The sequence below is a fragment of the Equus asinus genome, chromosome 28 (assembly GCF_041296235.1).
Source record: "Equus asinus isolate D_3611 breed Donkey chromosome 28, EquAss-T2T_v2, whole genome shotgun sequence".
Taxonomy (NCBI): Eukaryota; Metazoa; Chordata; class Mammalia; order Perissodactyla; family Equidae; genus Equus; species Equus asinus.
In genome coordinates this window covers 41184470-41199724 of record NC_091817.1, presented here as the reverse complement: position 1 = coordinate 41199724, position 15255 = coordinate 41184470, and the positions used below count along the sequence as shown (strand labels likewise).

Below are 15255 nucleotides of genomic sequence, written 5' to 3'. Positions count from 1 at the left end.
GCAGCTCTAGAAACAATTCACAGCCCACCTATCCTTTTTAACAATCCCAAAACCTCCCCATTCATCTCAAAAGGCTTGCAAAAGGCTTGTGAAAGACTTGGATTTAGGAAACAAAAGCCCTTCTTGGAGAAACTTACATCCTTTCTCTGTGCAGCTGAGATATAAATATTCTATCTGGTCTTCTCTAGGAATCCAGAGACATCTCTTGAAATGCAAATTCAGGGAGGAAATTCTCAGGAAAAAAAGCTATTTGGAAATTAGTTGAATGGAAAATCATAAATCTTTTCCACAAATATTAGTAAAAACTTTAGCCATCTGAGCAGGTAAGCTTAACTTATTCTGTCTGCCAGAAACACAATTTAGATCCAATTGTTCTTTTGCAAATTAATGAGTTTTGCATTATTGTGCCTGTCTCACAGGTAAACTTTTTAAAGGAATGCTATAAGGTCTCTGAATCTGTCTGTGTGTTTATGCACATCTATGTATGTATGTTATAGATGTGTGATATTTTTCTACCTCTGGATGGTGTTGCCAAAATTAATTTGTAAAGAGCTCTATTTAATTGGCTTAAAGACAAAGAGCATTTATATAAATCAAGTATACTCAGAAATATAGAAGCTAATCCAAGTGTTTTTCAAATTCACATGATCTAGGATAATTTTCAGTAAATAAAATCTAGCTTAAGTTTGTTTGTTTAATTAAAAGAGGCATGTCTCTGGAGGTATCAGCACTAAATATAATTCTTGTATTCTCCCTAGGTTTACTGAAAGTCAAATAAGTTTATGATATCTCTGTTACAGAATTTGTCAGCCAAACGATAGCTTAAGGTGATGGTTAGCAGTTTGATGTCTCATTAAATTTTTATGAGTAATATAAACATAATTGTTAAGAATAAGCAAATTAAATAGATGTAAGTAAGATAAGAACTTATAAATGAACTTTTCAACAATAATTGTGCTTTATGGTATGTCTTCTTAAAAACAGTTTCCAAAATCTTTTTGGTAACTTGAAACCTTAAAGTTATACTGAAAGGTTAAATGATGGAAATTCAGTGAATATCTAGATCCTCTCCAAATAAGATAAAATACTGAAAGCTTAATTACTGAACATAGATTTGTCCACTCTTGGCTTCCTTTTACAGGGGAACTAAAGATATTTCAGTTATTAGTAAAAATGTTTTGTGCCACCTTGAAAAATTTACTATGAGGAAGCATATACTTCTAGAAATTGTGAAATGTATTTATAAATTGCCAATACACAGAATGCTAGTGTGACAGTCCACAATTGTTTACTTCTTTGTTTTTAAGTAGGAATAAAGGATCCTAAGGTTAAGAATTCTAAAAAACATATATAAATAAAACTACCAAGAAATAGTAAGAGTGAAAGAAAATGAATGTGTTTGAAAAGTAGGTAAGGAAAGTAGAATGACATTGTTCCAGAATGAGAAAGGGAAAAAAAACATAGGACAAAACCTCAATGGCTATAAAAAAACAAGGTGTAGAAGGTTGTGGAAAAGGAATCTTGGAAAGGGAATTTTATGTGTGGTTAAGCTGACTAAAACTGGAATGGACTTATTCAAGTTTTTAAATAACGAGGGTTTTTTTCCCTCCCCAAAGCCCCAGTACATAGTGGTATATCCTAGTTGTAGGTCATTCTAGTTCCTCCATGTGGGATGCTGCCTCAGCATGGCTGGATGGGGTGGTGCATAGGCCCACGCACAGGATCCGAACTGGTGAACTCCAGGCCGCTGAAGCAGAGTGCATAAACTTAACCACTCGGCCATGGGGCCAGCCCCCTAAAGGATGAGTTTTAATATGAAAAGTACACTGATGCAAAATTAGAATTTGGTTCTCTGTCCTAAGAACAAAGTTTTCTTGGACTATTGGTCTGCTCTTGATAAGAGATTGTGAAAGGTGTTTTTTTTTTAATCTTTTGGTAAAAATTACTTTTTGGGTAATCTATCCAGAAAGCAAAGATTTCATGTCTTACCAAAATAATTTACTGTGCATCATGTTATCTTTATCAAGTCTTTGATTACTTGAGAAAACCCAGTCTTCTCAATATTAAAAGAACTAAATTTTGCTCACAGCTGTGTCACCTTTTGTATTTGCCTTTAAAACCTTCTATTGTCACTTTAGTGACAATAGATAAAGTATTATTTCATAATGATCTGAGATCCTATTTAGTCAAATGTTCAAACCTTTTGACAGCTTAATAACTTCCCCAAATCAAATTCTAAATGATATCTTTTTGACCTCAAAGTAACTTTGAGATATCTCAGAGGGCCCCTGGAAAAATCTCAAAGGGGATTTGTCTCTCACCTTGTAAAAGAGAGATGTTAAACTAGTAGGTGTATTTGGTATGTTTAGTTACATGGGAAGCATTCTCAAATAAGAAGTGATGATAAACCTTCTTAGGTTATATGTGAATGGATATATGTCACTAATATAGGTATTCCAGACATTGTTTAAAGTTTCCAGAAATCTGTCAGTACTCTCATTGTCCAATTGTTATTCTAAATTATTGTATGCCACAGAAATAATTACATTTTTGATAAGGAACTCTCATCAGATCTTTAACCATGGCCATTTTTTAAAAGTCTTTTTGTTATGTACAGATAGTTATTGTTTTACTCTGTTGCTTTTGCAAAGGTGCTTCATCTTCAGAGAGATTCGTAGAAAGGACTCTGACAAATATTCTAGAATATAGGTTTCTGGTAACTTTAAGATCATAAAACAGAAGTGGGTAAGAACTTCCAGAACTAATGGAAAAACTGGCTCTAAGCAGAATAAGAATTAATAAGATGGGATTGAATGAGCTGATGAGGATGATTATACTTTTTTTTACAAAATATTCTTTGAAATGTTGCTGGTTCCTTAATGTTTTATTTTTCTAGAGATCAAGGAAGTCTAGTTACTGAGGTACTTTTTTGTTTGAGGTGACTGAGACTTCCAAACAATTGTCATGAAGACTTTAAGACAAGTGTAGAAGCTAGACTGACAGTACCCATACCCTTTGGACTATATAAACTCCTATGATTCCTAAACACTTGTGAAGTTGGGAAAGGGAGACTTACAGATAAGGCAGGTGGGCCCAAGTAGTTCATTTTTACAATGAAAAGTTGACTATCTTTTTATCCTGGTTGTGAATGGCTGATGTGCATGCCATCTCTTAGTTTGGACCACTCTGGTTACTGCCTAGTATGTGTAAGATGACTGAACAGTTCCTAGAAGAGAGGGTAATGGATTCTATGACCCATTTTATTTGAGATGGTTGATGATTTGCCTGAAGATTGAGCATTCTGGGTTGATGCCAAGTCATGTTCATTGCGTGATTAGCACAGACTGATTAGAGAAGTCCCAGTCCCTAACACTCCCCATGCTGATGACTCAGCTTGTGGAGTTGCCATTGTGCAGCTGGGTGGGAAGATCACCTGGGCAAGATATCCTGGAAACCACCTGGTTGAGTGCTTTTTGTAAACAGGAGCCCAGAGGCAGAACAGACTTGTCTGCGGACCATAAATGAGCTAATAATCAACCTTCCAGCTGAGAATGGAGTGAATGGGGAAAAAACAGAATCTGAAAGATGCTCTATGGCTTACCTGTCTCTGGTCCAGTCTCGTGATGGTGGCGTTAGCTCCGTAAGCATTGCAGGATTCCACTACATAATCTGGACTGAGCCCCAGAACAGAGCAGGTCTCCCCATGGGAGCCATCAGCCACCACAATGATTTTGGGCCAGTCTGGCACTACCACCTTTCTCATGAAGTCATCTGTAAACTAAGAAACAAAGTTGGGCTGATGAACAGAGTATGCATTGACGTGAATAATGACACTGATGTTTTCTGTTGATGCACTGAGGCAGTGATAAGCAAGCAAACTTGCTAGTCTGTTTTTGCTGCTGTTATTAACAATAATGTCATTATTCACAATAGCTTTTTTTTTTTTGCAGGGAAAGATTTTCCTCAAGCTAACATCCATTGCCAATCTTCCTCTTTTTTTTCCTCTTCAAAGCCCCAAGACATGGTTGTATATCTTAATAGTAAGTCCTTATAGTTCTTCTATGTGAGCTGCTGCTAGAACATGGCAACTGGAAGATGGATTGGGTGGTTCTGCGACTGGGAAATGAACCCTGACAGCCAAAGCAGTGAGAGTGCCAAACTTTAACCACTAAGCCATCAGGGCTGGCTCTCACAAGAATTTTATTAACTCTTATAATTGTAGCTACAATTTAGGAACTATTTATTATCCTAGGTATTGTGCTAAGAGGTTTATGTGTGTGCTTGCATTCAACCTCAACAATTCTTACGAGGTAGGTATTATTATTAGCCCCATTTTCTGGAGAGAAAAATGAGGATTGAGGAAATGAAGTAACTTGACCAATATCAAAAAGCTAGTTAAGTATCAGAGTCATAACTGAAACATAGGTCTCCTACTTCAAAGCCCATGCTTTTTGCCACTCCTTTGGTAGGTGCTGGAGATGCAGAAAGAAACAAAACACAGTGTTAGCCCTCAGATCTAGAAGATTAGCTGATTCATGTGCAGAAATAATTGTCAAAATATAATGTAATAATTTCCCCATTTTTAAATTGGACTGTCTTTTTGTTGTTGAGTTGTAAAGAGTTCTTTATATTCTAGATACAAATCCCTTATCAGACACGTGATTTGAAAATATTTTATCCCACTCTGTTGGTTGTCTTTTCCTTTTCTTGATGGTGTTCAACGAAGCACACATTTTCATTTTGATGAAGTCCGATTTACTAATTTTTTGTTTTGTTGCTTGAACCATTGCCTAATCCAAAGTCACAAAGATTTATGCCTATGTTTTCTTCTAAGAGTTTTACAGTTTTAGCTCTTACATTTAGGTCTTGGATCCATTTTGAGTTATTTTTGGTACACAGTGTGAGGAAAGGTTCCAAACTGATTCTAAAGCATGTAGCTATCAAGTTGTCCCAGCACCATTTATTGAAAAGATTATTTTTTACCCAGTGAATGATCTTGGCACCCTTGTCAAAAATCAACTACCCATAAATATATGAGTTTATTGCTGGGCTCTCAATTCTATTCCATTGTTCTATGTCTATCCCTATGCCAGTATCATACTATCTTGATTACTCTAGCTTTTTGGTAACTTTTGAAGTCAGGATACTTGAGTTCTCCAATTTTGTCCTTCTTTTTCCAGATTATTTTGTCTATTCTGGTTTTGTGCATTTCCTTATGAATTTTAGGATAAGCTTGTCAATTTCTATATATTTTGTTTTTTTTCCTCTGCCAAGAAGCCACTGTGGATTTTGATCTGATTACATTGATTCTCTAGGTCAATTTGGGGGTTCTTGGAGGGCTCACTCTGTGTCAGACCCTGTGCCAAGCACTTTATTGGCATTATCTCATTCCATCCTCAAAGAACCCTATGATATAGGTTAATTTTACAGATGAGGACAGTGGGGCTTTTAAGGTGTCATAAGTCAAGTTTCTCAAGCAATAGATCCAGAGACGAGATTTTTGTGCAGCAAGCTTATTGGGGAGTGTCCTCAGGATTAACAGCTGGAGGGCAGGAGGGAAGCAATGTTGCAGAGGGAGAAGTTGAAATGGGATGCTGTTGCAACATAGGCCTCAGGTGATCCCACGGAAAGAGTTGAAGCTGGGATGGCCCTTCAGGAAGGCCCAGAATTGAGGAAGGGGCCAGATCTTTGTTTCTTGTCATCAATGTAGGCTGCCCTACAAGAGGGCATAAACTTGAGTGAAGCGGCTCCCGTCAGCCGAGGGCAATTTCTCAGGTGGGCCTCATCTATGAGCAACCAGGACCCAACACTTCCAGCAGCTGGGAGAATGAGTGCCTGCATCGTAGAAGGGGGATCTAGGTGTGCCACAGCATCTACTACCAGGCAGTTATCACTTGTCATAGATCATGCAGACAGTAAATGGCAAAGGGTGACATCTGAGCCCAACCAGCCTCACTCCAGGCTTCTCACTCTTAACATTCATGCTAAAGTCACTCATTTTCAGAAATTCAGTCAACATTGGAATTATCCAAAATATGCCAGCTGAATGTCTGTGTCCCCAACCCACCCTCAGATTCATATGTTGAAATCCTAGCCCCCAAGGTGATGGTATTAGGAAATGGTGCCTTTGGGAGATGATTGGGTCATGAGGGGAGAGCCTTCACGAATGGAACTAGTGCTCTTATAAAGAGACCCTAGCCCCGCTCTAGCCCTCCTCTGCCATGTGAGAATACAACGAGAAGTTGCCAGTCTGCAAACCAGAAGAGTACTCTCACCAGAACCTAACCATACTGTCACTCTGATCCTAGACTTCCAGCCTCTACTGTGAGCAATACATTTCTGCTGTTTATCAGCCATCCAGTCTATGGTATTTCGTTATAGCTGCTCAAATGGACTAAGACATCTGTGAATTACCTCCTCAGCTACACTTGCTCCCAACATCCGGTTGTGACTTCTAACTTGTCTTAGCTTAAAGTCTTGGGGAGGAAATCTAACCCCGGGATCTCAAGGATCCCAAGTTTTAGAAACTGTGAAATGGAAACTAAAGCTTCCCCTTCTTAACTCTGCTTAATGAGAAGCGTGTGGACTCTGTCTTGGTGTCTGGGCTCACAGAGGTAGAATCTTTCTGATGACTCTCCACAACTCCTCAACTCAGCTCCCTGCCCAGAGAGAGGTCTGTAAACACTCTCTTCCCCAGAAACTGAGCTGTAAAATTTAAAGGTCTTCTGAGCAGTTTAGTACAGACTTAATCTGTCCTACATTGTCAAGCATACAAGTCTTTTACTCTGGGAGCTTTAAGTTTTTCCTTAGGGCACGGCTGAATCTTAAAATCAATGCAATTTAACTCCTTGCGTGTGTTTTGCCAGAAGTCCATAATGAGTTAACGTCTGATATGGCTACAAAGTTGAGAGTTTAAATGGATTGAAATAAAGGATTCTAAACTGGAGCTTATGGGGCTTCTGAAACTGTGTACCAAGCGGTTTGCGTATGTGCATCCATGTGTTTTATGGGAGGAGGGCTCGAGCTTCCCTGATGGGTTTCATAACCCCCACAAAATGTAGGAGTATTGGTTTAAAAAAACTCCAAACTCTTTTTTACCTCTTTTGTCACTCATATGTCCACTTGTTGGTTTTTCCTGGTTTTGTTAAAAATTAGTCCTTGGTTGATACTTAGTCCAGGGACTCTGATGTGTCACATGGATGACAAAATGGAAAATCTCAATCTGTCATGACATCACGCATTTGGCAATTGGACCACATGTTGGTGGCCCAACTCTGTTCTTTCCTGCTCATCCGAGAGTTGAATGTTGCGCTGAGAACTTTTGCCTTGTTTTAAAATATCTGCTTATGTTTTAATTCATCCTGCAAATATTCTTATAATGTGTTATATCAGGCTATGTGCAAGGTATAGAGGGTATAAAAAGATAAGTTATCTGTAATCTCAATAGGCTTACAGTCCTTTTTTGGCTTAAATTAAAAGAAGGGTAAATGCGTTTCTTATGCCAGGCTCTTAAAAGCATATATTATCTTATTTACCTCTCAACACTTGGAAGTTGCTATTGTCCATTCTCTCAACTGACTTTTCTTTTTAAACAAGAAAATTAAAGCTCAGAGGATTTGAGGAACTTATCGTTGGCCACACAGAAAATAAGTGGTAAAGTATATTTCATAAATACCATGGATGTGCTTGTTCTTGTTTATACAGTGGGGCTCTTCTTCTTCATTCCTCTCTTAAGGAATTCTCTGAATGGTCAAGAAGACCTTGGGAATTCTTTTAACTAGAAGCATGGGAGAGGGGGACTGTTCCTAATCAGGACAGAAATATCAGAGGAGGATGAGAGAGAGAAGAGAGGGCTGAAGCAAGAGCTCTCTGCTCCCTCCCACCAGCCCATCCCACTTACTTTGGACAGAAAGGTCCACTCTGATGAGCGTGGTAAAAATTTCAGAGTTGAGGTCTAGGAAGAATACTCTAGTTAGATTTCCTTCTTTTTTCTAGGAAGGAAACTGAAGCTGAGAGAAAGGAACTGACTCACAATGCCACTCAGATAATTTTAATAATCAAAGTATCCTCTCCCTATCCCCTTCTCAGCCTGCCATCATATGTTGACACATGCCCAAGGCATCTTTCTGCCCATGCTGCCTCTTTGGTCCTAGACGTTCAAGCCGAGTAGTCTATGATTGCATGATTATTTGCAGTGTAATAAGTACAATGCTATATTTGTGGGGATAAAATTACTACCTTCTGCACATGTTTCTATGTATTGGATTGTACTAGAAGCACCCCAAAGTTGTATAGTTTGGATAGGGAGACCTCGGAACAGGGCTGACCCAAAACTTAGTGCCAGGAAGTAAAGCAACGCTAACTAAACATCTACTTTGTGTCGTGCACTATACTGGACACATCTACACATCTCCTTCCATTTAATCTTCAACAATAATCCTTTGAGCCTGGGACAAGTATATCCAATCTATTTTTTTTTTTTTTTTTTTTTTTTGCCGGGAAGGATTCGCCCCAAGCTAAGATCTGTTGTCAATCTTCCTCTTTTTTTTAATTCTCCTCAAACCCCTAGTGTGTGGTTGTATATCCTCATTGTAAGTCCTTCTAGTTCTTCTATGTGAACCGCGATCACAGCATGGCTACTGACAGACGGGTGGTGTGGTTCCATGACTGGGAAACATACCTGGCCTGCCAAGGTGGAGAGCACAGAACTTTAACCACTAGACCACCAGGGCTGGCTCCAAGTATATCCTGTTCTTAAGGGAGAACATCAAGTACCTGAAAAGTTAGAACTTTTGCTTACTCTCACCTGCTCACTCTCATTGGTGGAGCCCACATATGAACTCAGGTTGACTAATTCCTACTCTTTTCCTCTATATCAGGCTACCTGCCAGTGTTTGTCATGGCAGGTGAGCACACAGGACTTGGGATCTGAGAATCTGGCTGCAGGGGAGCAGCTCCAGGGGCCTGCCCTGCTTGGAGAATCTAGCAGATGTCCAGGGTAGAGTATGTATGTGTGTTGAGGGAGGGGTCATCTTCTCTACAGTTGGGAAAAGGTGCTCACAGTGGAATAATGCAAACAAAGAACAAGAATAGTTAGCATCCACTGCATTCTTATGGACATCTGCTAAAGAGCCTATGGACATTGTCTTATTCAATTCTCACAATGACCTGGAGAGGCAGGTACTATTTTAATTCCCATCTTCAGATGAGAAATGAGCCTTGCAGAAGTTAGCTTGCCCCAGTTAACTCAGACAAGTTTTCTAGTTAACAAGTAAAGAACCTTAATTCATGCCTGGGTCTGTCTGACCTTAGAACCTTAATTACTTTGCAGCATTACATCTGATGTCAAGGGTGATTATTCTCTCTGTACCCAACAATTCAACAACTGCTAAACCACATAAACCTTTTATTTCTAGGCAGTTAAGCCAAGAAAGTTTTATTGCCTAATGACACTGTTCTTTTATTTAGAGAGCTGCCGACCTGAGATAACCTCCCTCTCTAGTTTGTTGGTGGTTATTCATTCATTTGAGACTGCTGTTAATTTTAATTAGTTGTTTGACCTTTGACCACTACAAAGTTCTGATTAAAAAAATATTTTCTTACTATACAAAATTGCCAACAAATCCCAAAAGCTCTAGATCAACCAGACCTTCTTGAATAAATATCCCCAGAACTCATAAAATGTCTGCCTGTGCCCTTGGCATTTGTAAAGAGAAATTTATGACTCCAACACAATCTTTGCCATCATTGGGTTATTGCTAACATACCAATCTTAACTGGACCATCAGCTTTGATTTTTCCACTGGCAAAAGAGCAACTTAAGCTTTTCACATTTTCTGCATTACTGGTACTACATAGATCTCACCCCTTTTAACACACACACACACACACACACACTTTCCCAGCAAAAGAGGCTTTTAACAGGCTAACACAACATAAACCCTGAGTACACTAACATGCAGAAAGGCAACAGAAAACTTCCATACTGGACAGGGAGAAGGGGCTTCAAAGATAGCAGAAAGAGTGCAGATGAAGTGTAAAAGAGGATTTCCCCTCTGAAGTTGAAGAGTTGTTATTTGCTAAGATTGTCCTTCTCTGAAGATGCCTGTGAATCAGGTCAGTTTCTTCTCTGGTAATTTTTGGATTCAGAGAAAGAATCCTTTGAGTTTTTAAGTTTTCTTTCCCTATCTTCTTTACTTAAATCTCTTGACTGAGTTCCTATTCCTTTTGGTGGTATACAGATTGCTGGGCAAAAGTAACTTGATGGAAAATATTTGAAAGAACTGGAAGGAGGGAAGTATGATGTTTTGCTTCTGGTCAGAATTTCCCTACAAAATTAGTACATGTGAGGATTGCTTTTGCTCCACTCTTCTGAGGGTGAGTCTCCATAGTCATAACCCACTCCCAATGTTGTAACCTGGGATGAAAGCTGGTCTCTGGGTACTGGATCCATGCTACTGGCAAATGAAAAAGTTCTTAAGACTTGGTCTCTTCTTCACATGATTATTTCTCTCTTTCTTTTTTTTCTTCATCCCACCTCCTTTCTTTGAATTGGTGGATGCACTGTAGCTATTAAAAATGTCTGTATTTTTCCTACGAAGTGGGCTGTGACTTAAATCAACGGAAATCTGGGTTACTGAAATATTAGGCTGTCAAGTGAGTCACTGAGGATAAATGTAGGATGTGTTTGACAAGCACCAAAGTATCAAAATAAGTTGGTCCATTGAAGACCACTTACATATATATAACAATTTTCTTGATTTAAAAGTAACATATGTCCATTTTAGAAAGTATGTAAAATAAGGAAAACAAAGAAGAAAATGAAATTCACCCATAAAACCCTATCACCCAGAAGTAACAGCTACTAACAATTTAATGCATTCCTTTTCAATCATGTGGGTTTGTTAATGGCTGCATGTCTAAAAATCTGGAACAGTGCCTGATACGTTGTAAACTTATTTTATAACGTATAAATAAATACCACAACATATAAATACCACAATAAATATTTGTAGTATGTGGACAAAATGACTGGTGCATTTCATTTGACCAGAGTCTGTTTTGGTTTTGATTACTGTGAAAATTGTGTCATCACAGCTATAAACAACATTAATCTGTTGTAAATTACTCCTGCTTCATACTTGATTTCCTTTGGGTGTTTGACCTTGAAAGCCTCCTTTCCAGACTTAATCTACATAAATATGATAATACGTGTTAATAGTGCTAATAGATTAATTAGATAATATAGCCACATGCTAATTTTCATTTTAATCTGTAGTATGCCACCAGAAGGGAGGGGCAGCATGAGGTATTAGAAAGAACACTGGCCCTGGAGTCATCCAGATATGGATTCTAATCCTGGTTCCCCAACTTCCAAGCTTTGTAGCCTTAACAAATTAATCTCTTTGAGCCTTAATTTCTTCATCACTAAAATGACATAGCAAAAACCCACATCATATGGTTATGTTGAGATGACCATATGTACAAAGCAGAAAACCACTAGACAAATTTGAGTTATCACACATTAGGACTCAGAAAATTCTTTTAAAAAATCATGGCTTATCATGCCATGTGAGTTTTTATAAGTGAAAAAGCCGTACTATTATAAAGTTAATCAGTACCCTGGATTTTGTTTTTCAAATGATAATATGTTAAAAAACAACAAAAATTAAAATTGAGAGTGTTCACTCTTCAAAGGGAACTTGAGAAACTGGGGCTGATCTTGGTTGCTCATTCTGGCTAAATCTACACCTTAGAAAATTACTGTCATTTTAATTTTCCTCTCATTGTTCTTTGAGCACTCAGGAAATTTCTCTTCTTTTCTTAGAGCCACCTGCTATTTGATTTTTGAGCAGTCACTTTTAAAAAGATGAATGCCCTTTTCCACCCAGTTCTGGGAAATCAGTTTGCAGCTGTTGATGATAATTTTCATTTTCCAAGCATGTCCTATGAGCAACAGATTGTGCAATGCCCTTCTACTTGCACTGTCTCATGAAATCCTCACAAAAACTTTAATGAAGTGGGAGTATTATTCCACTTTCAAGATGTTCTCAAATATTATCTGTATTTTACAGAAGAAGAAACTGAGTTATCATGTGAATTGCTTGCTCCCTGTCAAAAAGCTGATGTGACAACTCTAGCTTTGCTATTACAAGGCATGGAGAGAAGACAATCTTGTCCATTAGTTGTCACTGGACCCTTGTGTTCAGCTGATATTGGGAGTCGAGAGGCTAAGATGGGACAGTCTATTTTCCCAGACCCCTCCTCACCTTGGTGCCCAGAATAAGACGAAAGCCAGGCAGCTGGCCCTTCCTCTCCAGGAGGCTGAGCAGGTGCTCCTGGAAGACGCCGACCCGGGTGAAGAATTGGCCATTGCGCCAGCAGCCTTCCATGTTGTCGAAGTCCACTCCCAGCGGCTGGAGGAAGCGGACGCTGCGGGGGTCCAGCGCAATCTGCTGCGGGCGCCCCAGCAGCGGACCCCGCGCGCACGCGTCCAGCACGGTCAGCTTCAGCACCCGGCTCGAGCGGACAGCGACGAGAGCCGCGGTCAGCCCCACCGGCCCTGCGCCCACCACCAGGACGGTCGCGTGCGCTCGCCGCCGCCGCAGCACGTCCACGGCCGCCTTGACCACCACCAGCACCAGTACGGCCAGCAGCGTGCCCAGCACTGCGTCCAGCGCCTCGGCGTCGTCGGACCCCGTGGTGCCCGCGCCCATGGCCCCGACCTCCTTCCCCAGACCTGCCCGGGGTTGTCCCTGGGGATCCTGTGCTGAGCCACTCCCCGGGGCAGGGCCCCACCCCTTCGGTCTGGACACACCGCCCACTTTGTAGCTCTCTCGGGCCCCTAGGGATGTTAGCGGAGAGAGCCCCAAACACATAAAAAGTTCCAGAAGGGGTTGCTGATAAGTATACTCCTTCAGTGGGCTAAGGGCTCTAGTCACCTTTGAAGTTTGTCTTTTTGATGTCGCTTGATATCTTCTAGAGCCTCTTCGTTGTTCCCCTTACTTTATTTAAAAGTTCGTTTGTCGTGGTTTGCAATTGTATGTTCTTTCGATAATTTTTTATGTAATGCTGGTCTCCATCTGTTTTTGTTACTCACTATATTCCAAGTTCCTAGCACAGCTTGGATTTGTGTAACCCAAATGAATATACAAATGTAGTAATAATGTTATCTGTTACCTGTTACCTGTGGGGCTTCCTCCAAGCCACCTCTCCCCCCAGCCATCCAGTCTTTTTCTTAGCTTAATCGAATAATTAATATTTGTCAAATCAACTATTACCAAAAAAATTTAACTGTGTTTATTTTTAATCCTAACAATTTTCTGAAGTGAATATTATGAGCCACCTTATTATTTTTCTTTTGATGGCTTATTTACAAATTGGGAGAGTATTCAGTGAGGTAAAATGACTTGTTCCAGGTCACAGAGCATGGATGCTGATATTCAGAGCTAGAACTGACTGACTGACTCCAAAGTTGGTGGCGTTACAGGGCATACTGGTTCTTTCATTTGCACAGTCCTTTTGGACTTTTGCACCATGACACAAAGTACCTGAAATTATTCCTACCCTTTAATTCAATAATTCCACTTCCAGAAATCTATCTTAACAAGAAATAAAAATCTAAAGTAAAAAAAAAAAATCACAGCAAAGATGTTCATTACAGCATTATTTACAGAAGAAAAATTAAAAGCAAAATTTCCTTTTATTTAAAGAAATACTAAACATTTATATATTTAGATGTTTAAGCAAAATTCCAACCATAAATGTATTTGAAAAACTACAATCATGTATGTGCTCAATGAATAAAACATTGGAATATTATGAAACTATGGAAAGCATATTACAAAAAAACTAGCAAAATGGTTATTTTTATAAGTAAATAAAGCAGGGTAGGGGCCGGCCCCGAGGCCGAGTGGTTAAGTTCTCGCGCTTTGCTGCAGCGGCCCAGGGTTTCACTGGTTCAGATCCTGGGCATGGACATGGCACCGCTCATCAGGCCATGCTGAGGCAGCGTCCCACATGCCACAACCAGAAGGACCCACAGCGAAAATATACAACTATATACTGGGGGGATTTGGGGAGAAAAAAGCAGGAAAAAAAAAGATTGGCAACAGTTGTTAGCTAAGGTGCCAATCTAAAAACAAAAAGCAGGGTATAACATTGGCTAATGATGTAACCTCTGCAACTTTGTGTGGGTGGTGATAGAATTAGACACTGCTGGATACATGTGCTCAATAAATATTAATTGGATAAATGAATGCAAAAAGACTAAGAAAAAGGATAATTTCTAAAATGTTTTTTCTACTCTTCCAATTTTTTTTATAGTAGTGTAATATTTGGCTTTATACTGGAACAAAACTTTTTTTTTTTTAAAGATGCCATGTCTAGAGTGTTTGCTTGCTCATAAATTGGTTTTCAAATCTCAGCTCACAGTTCTGTGGATGCTCTATCATTCCCACTACTAGATGAGGAAGTGAGGGCCCAAAAGTTTACTCTTACCTGAAATCACACAAGGAGTAAGCGTGGAATCTGCCAAGTCCTTTGACCCTACTTGACCTTGAACTGGGCTGATGTATTCCAGGCTCTGGATTGGGAGACAGGAAATAGAATTCCAGTTCCTACGTTGTCCCCAGCTTGCTGGGTGATTTTGGGTAAGGCTCTTCTCTCAGGGTTTCTCTTTCTTAGATTTTGCTCTGCTGATTTGTAAGATCACTTTCTTCTCCATACTCTCTCAATGGAGAGAGGGCTGTATTAGAAGAGTTGATCATGTATAATGTTGCTTCCTCTGGTCACGCTATCTTTGATCTCCCTGTTTTATTTTCTTCTTTGTCATTTTCATTATGTCATTTTGTTACGCCATTTTGTCATGAAAATCTTCTGAAATTTTGTCATATCATTTTTGGAAATGATCTTGTTTATTTCCTTGCCTGTTTATTGTATGTTTTGCCTATCTAGATATAAGCTCTGTGAGGTCAAAACCTCGCCTATCCTACTGATATGCCAACTCAAACTAACAAATGAAAAAGATAACTTGTCTTGTGTAGCTTGAAGGGATTGTGGAATAGTTAATAGAACGTACGGAAATAGAAACCAGGACCTTAAGAATGACAAACTCAGCTCTGTGAACACACACACACATTGTCCTTCTCTGCCTCCCTTCCTCCCTGCCCCATCATTGCTCATCTCTGATTATCTTTGTTTTGCCTTCATTCTGCGCGTTGCATCCATCTGGAAGAGAAGATTTCTGTCAGAAGT

General features: G+C 39.5%; 1 protein-coding gene and 1 long non-coding RNA gene across 5 annotated transcripts in view; one reads left to right on the top strand and one right to left on the bottom strand.

The window, feature by feature from the left end:
• Positions 1-13015, bottom strand: part of LOC106832186 (uncharacterized) — a 33467-nt gene extending 20452 nt beyond the window's left edge. Inside the window, exons 1-2 of one of the 4 annotated variants that reach the window (XM_070500552.1) lie at positions 12270-13015; positions 3602-3778 (exon numbers count right to left, since the gene is read on the bottom strand). In XM_070500552.1, coding sequence (XP_070356653.1) covers positions 3602-3778; positions 12270-12878 — 786 coding nt within the window. In that variant the 5' untranslated portion in view covers positions 12879-13015. The remainder of the gene's footprint in view (positions 1-3601; positions 3779-12269) is intronic. The other 3 variants (XM_070500549.1, XM_044761627.2, XM_070500551.1) reach the window with 3 other exon arrangements.
• Positions 9945-13823, top strand: LOC139042354 (uncharacterized). Its single transcript, XR_011499017.1, has 3 exons — positions 9945-10116; positions 10242-10377; positions 12075-13823. It is a non-coding gene; the product is annotated as an uncharacterized lncRNA (long non-coding RNA).
• The last annotated feature ends 1432 nt before the right edge of the window (positions 13824-15255 follow it).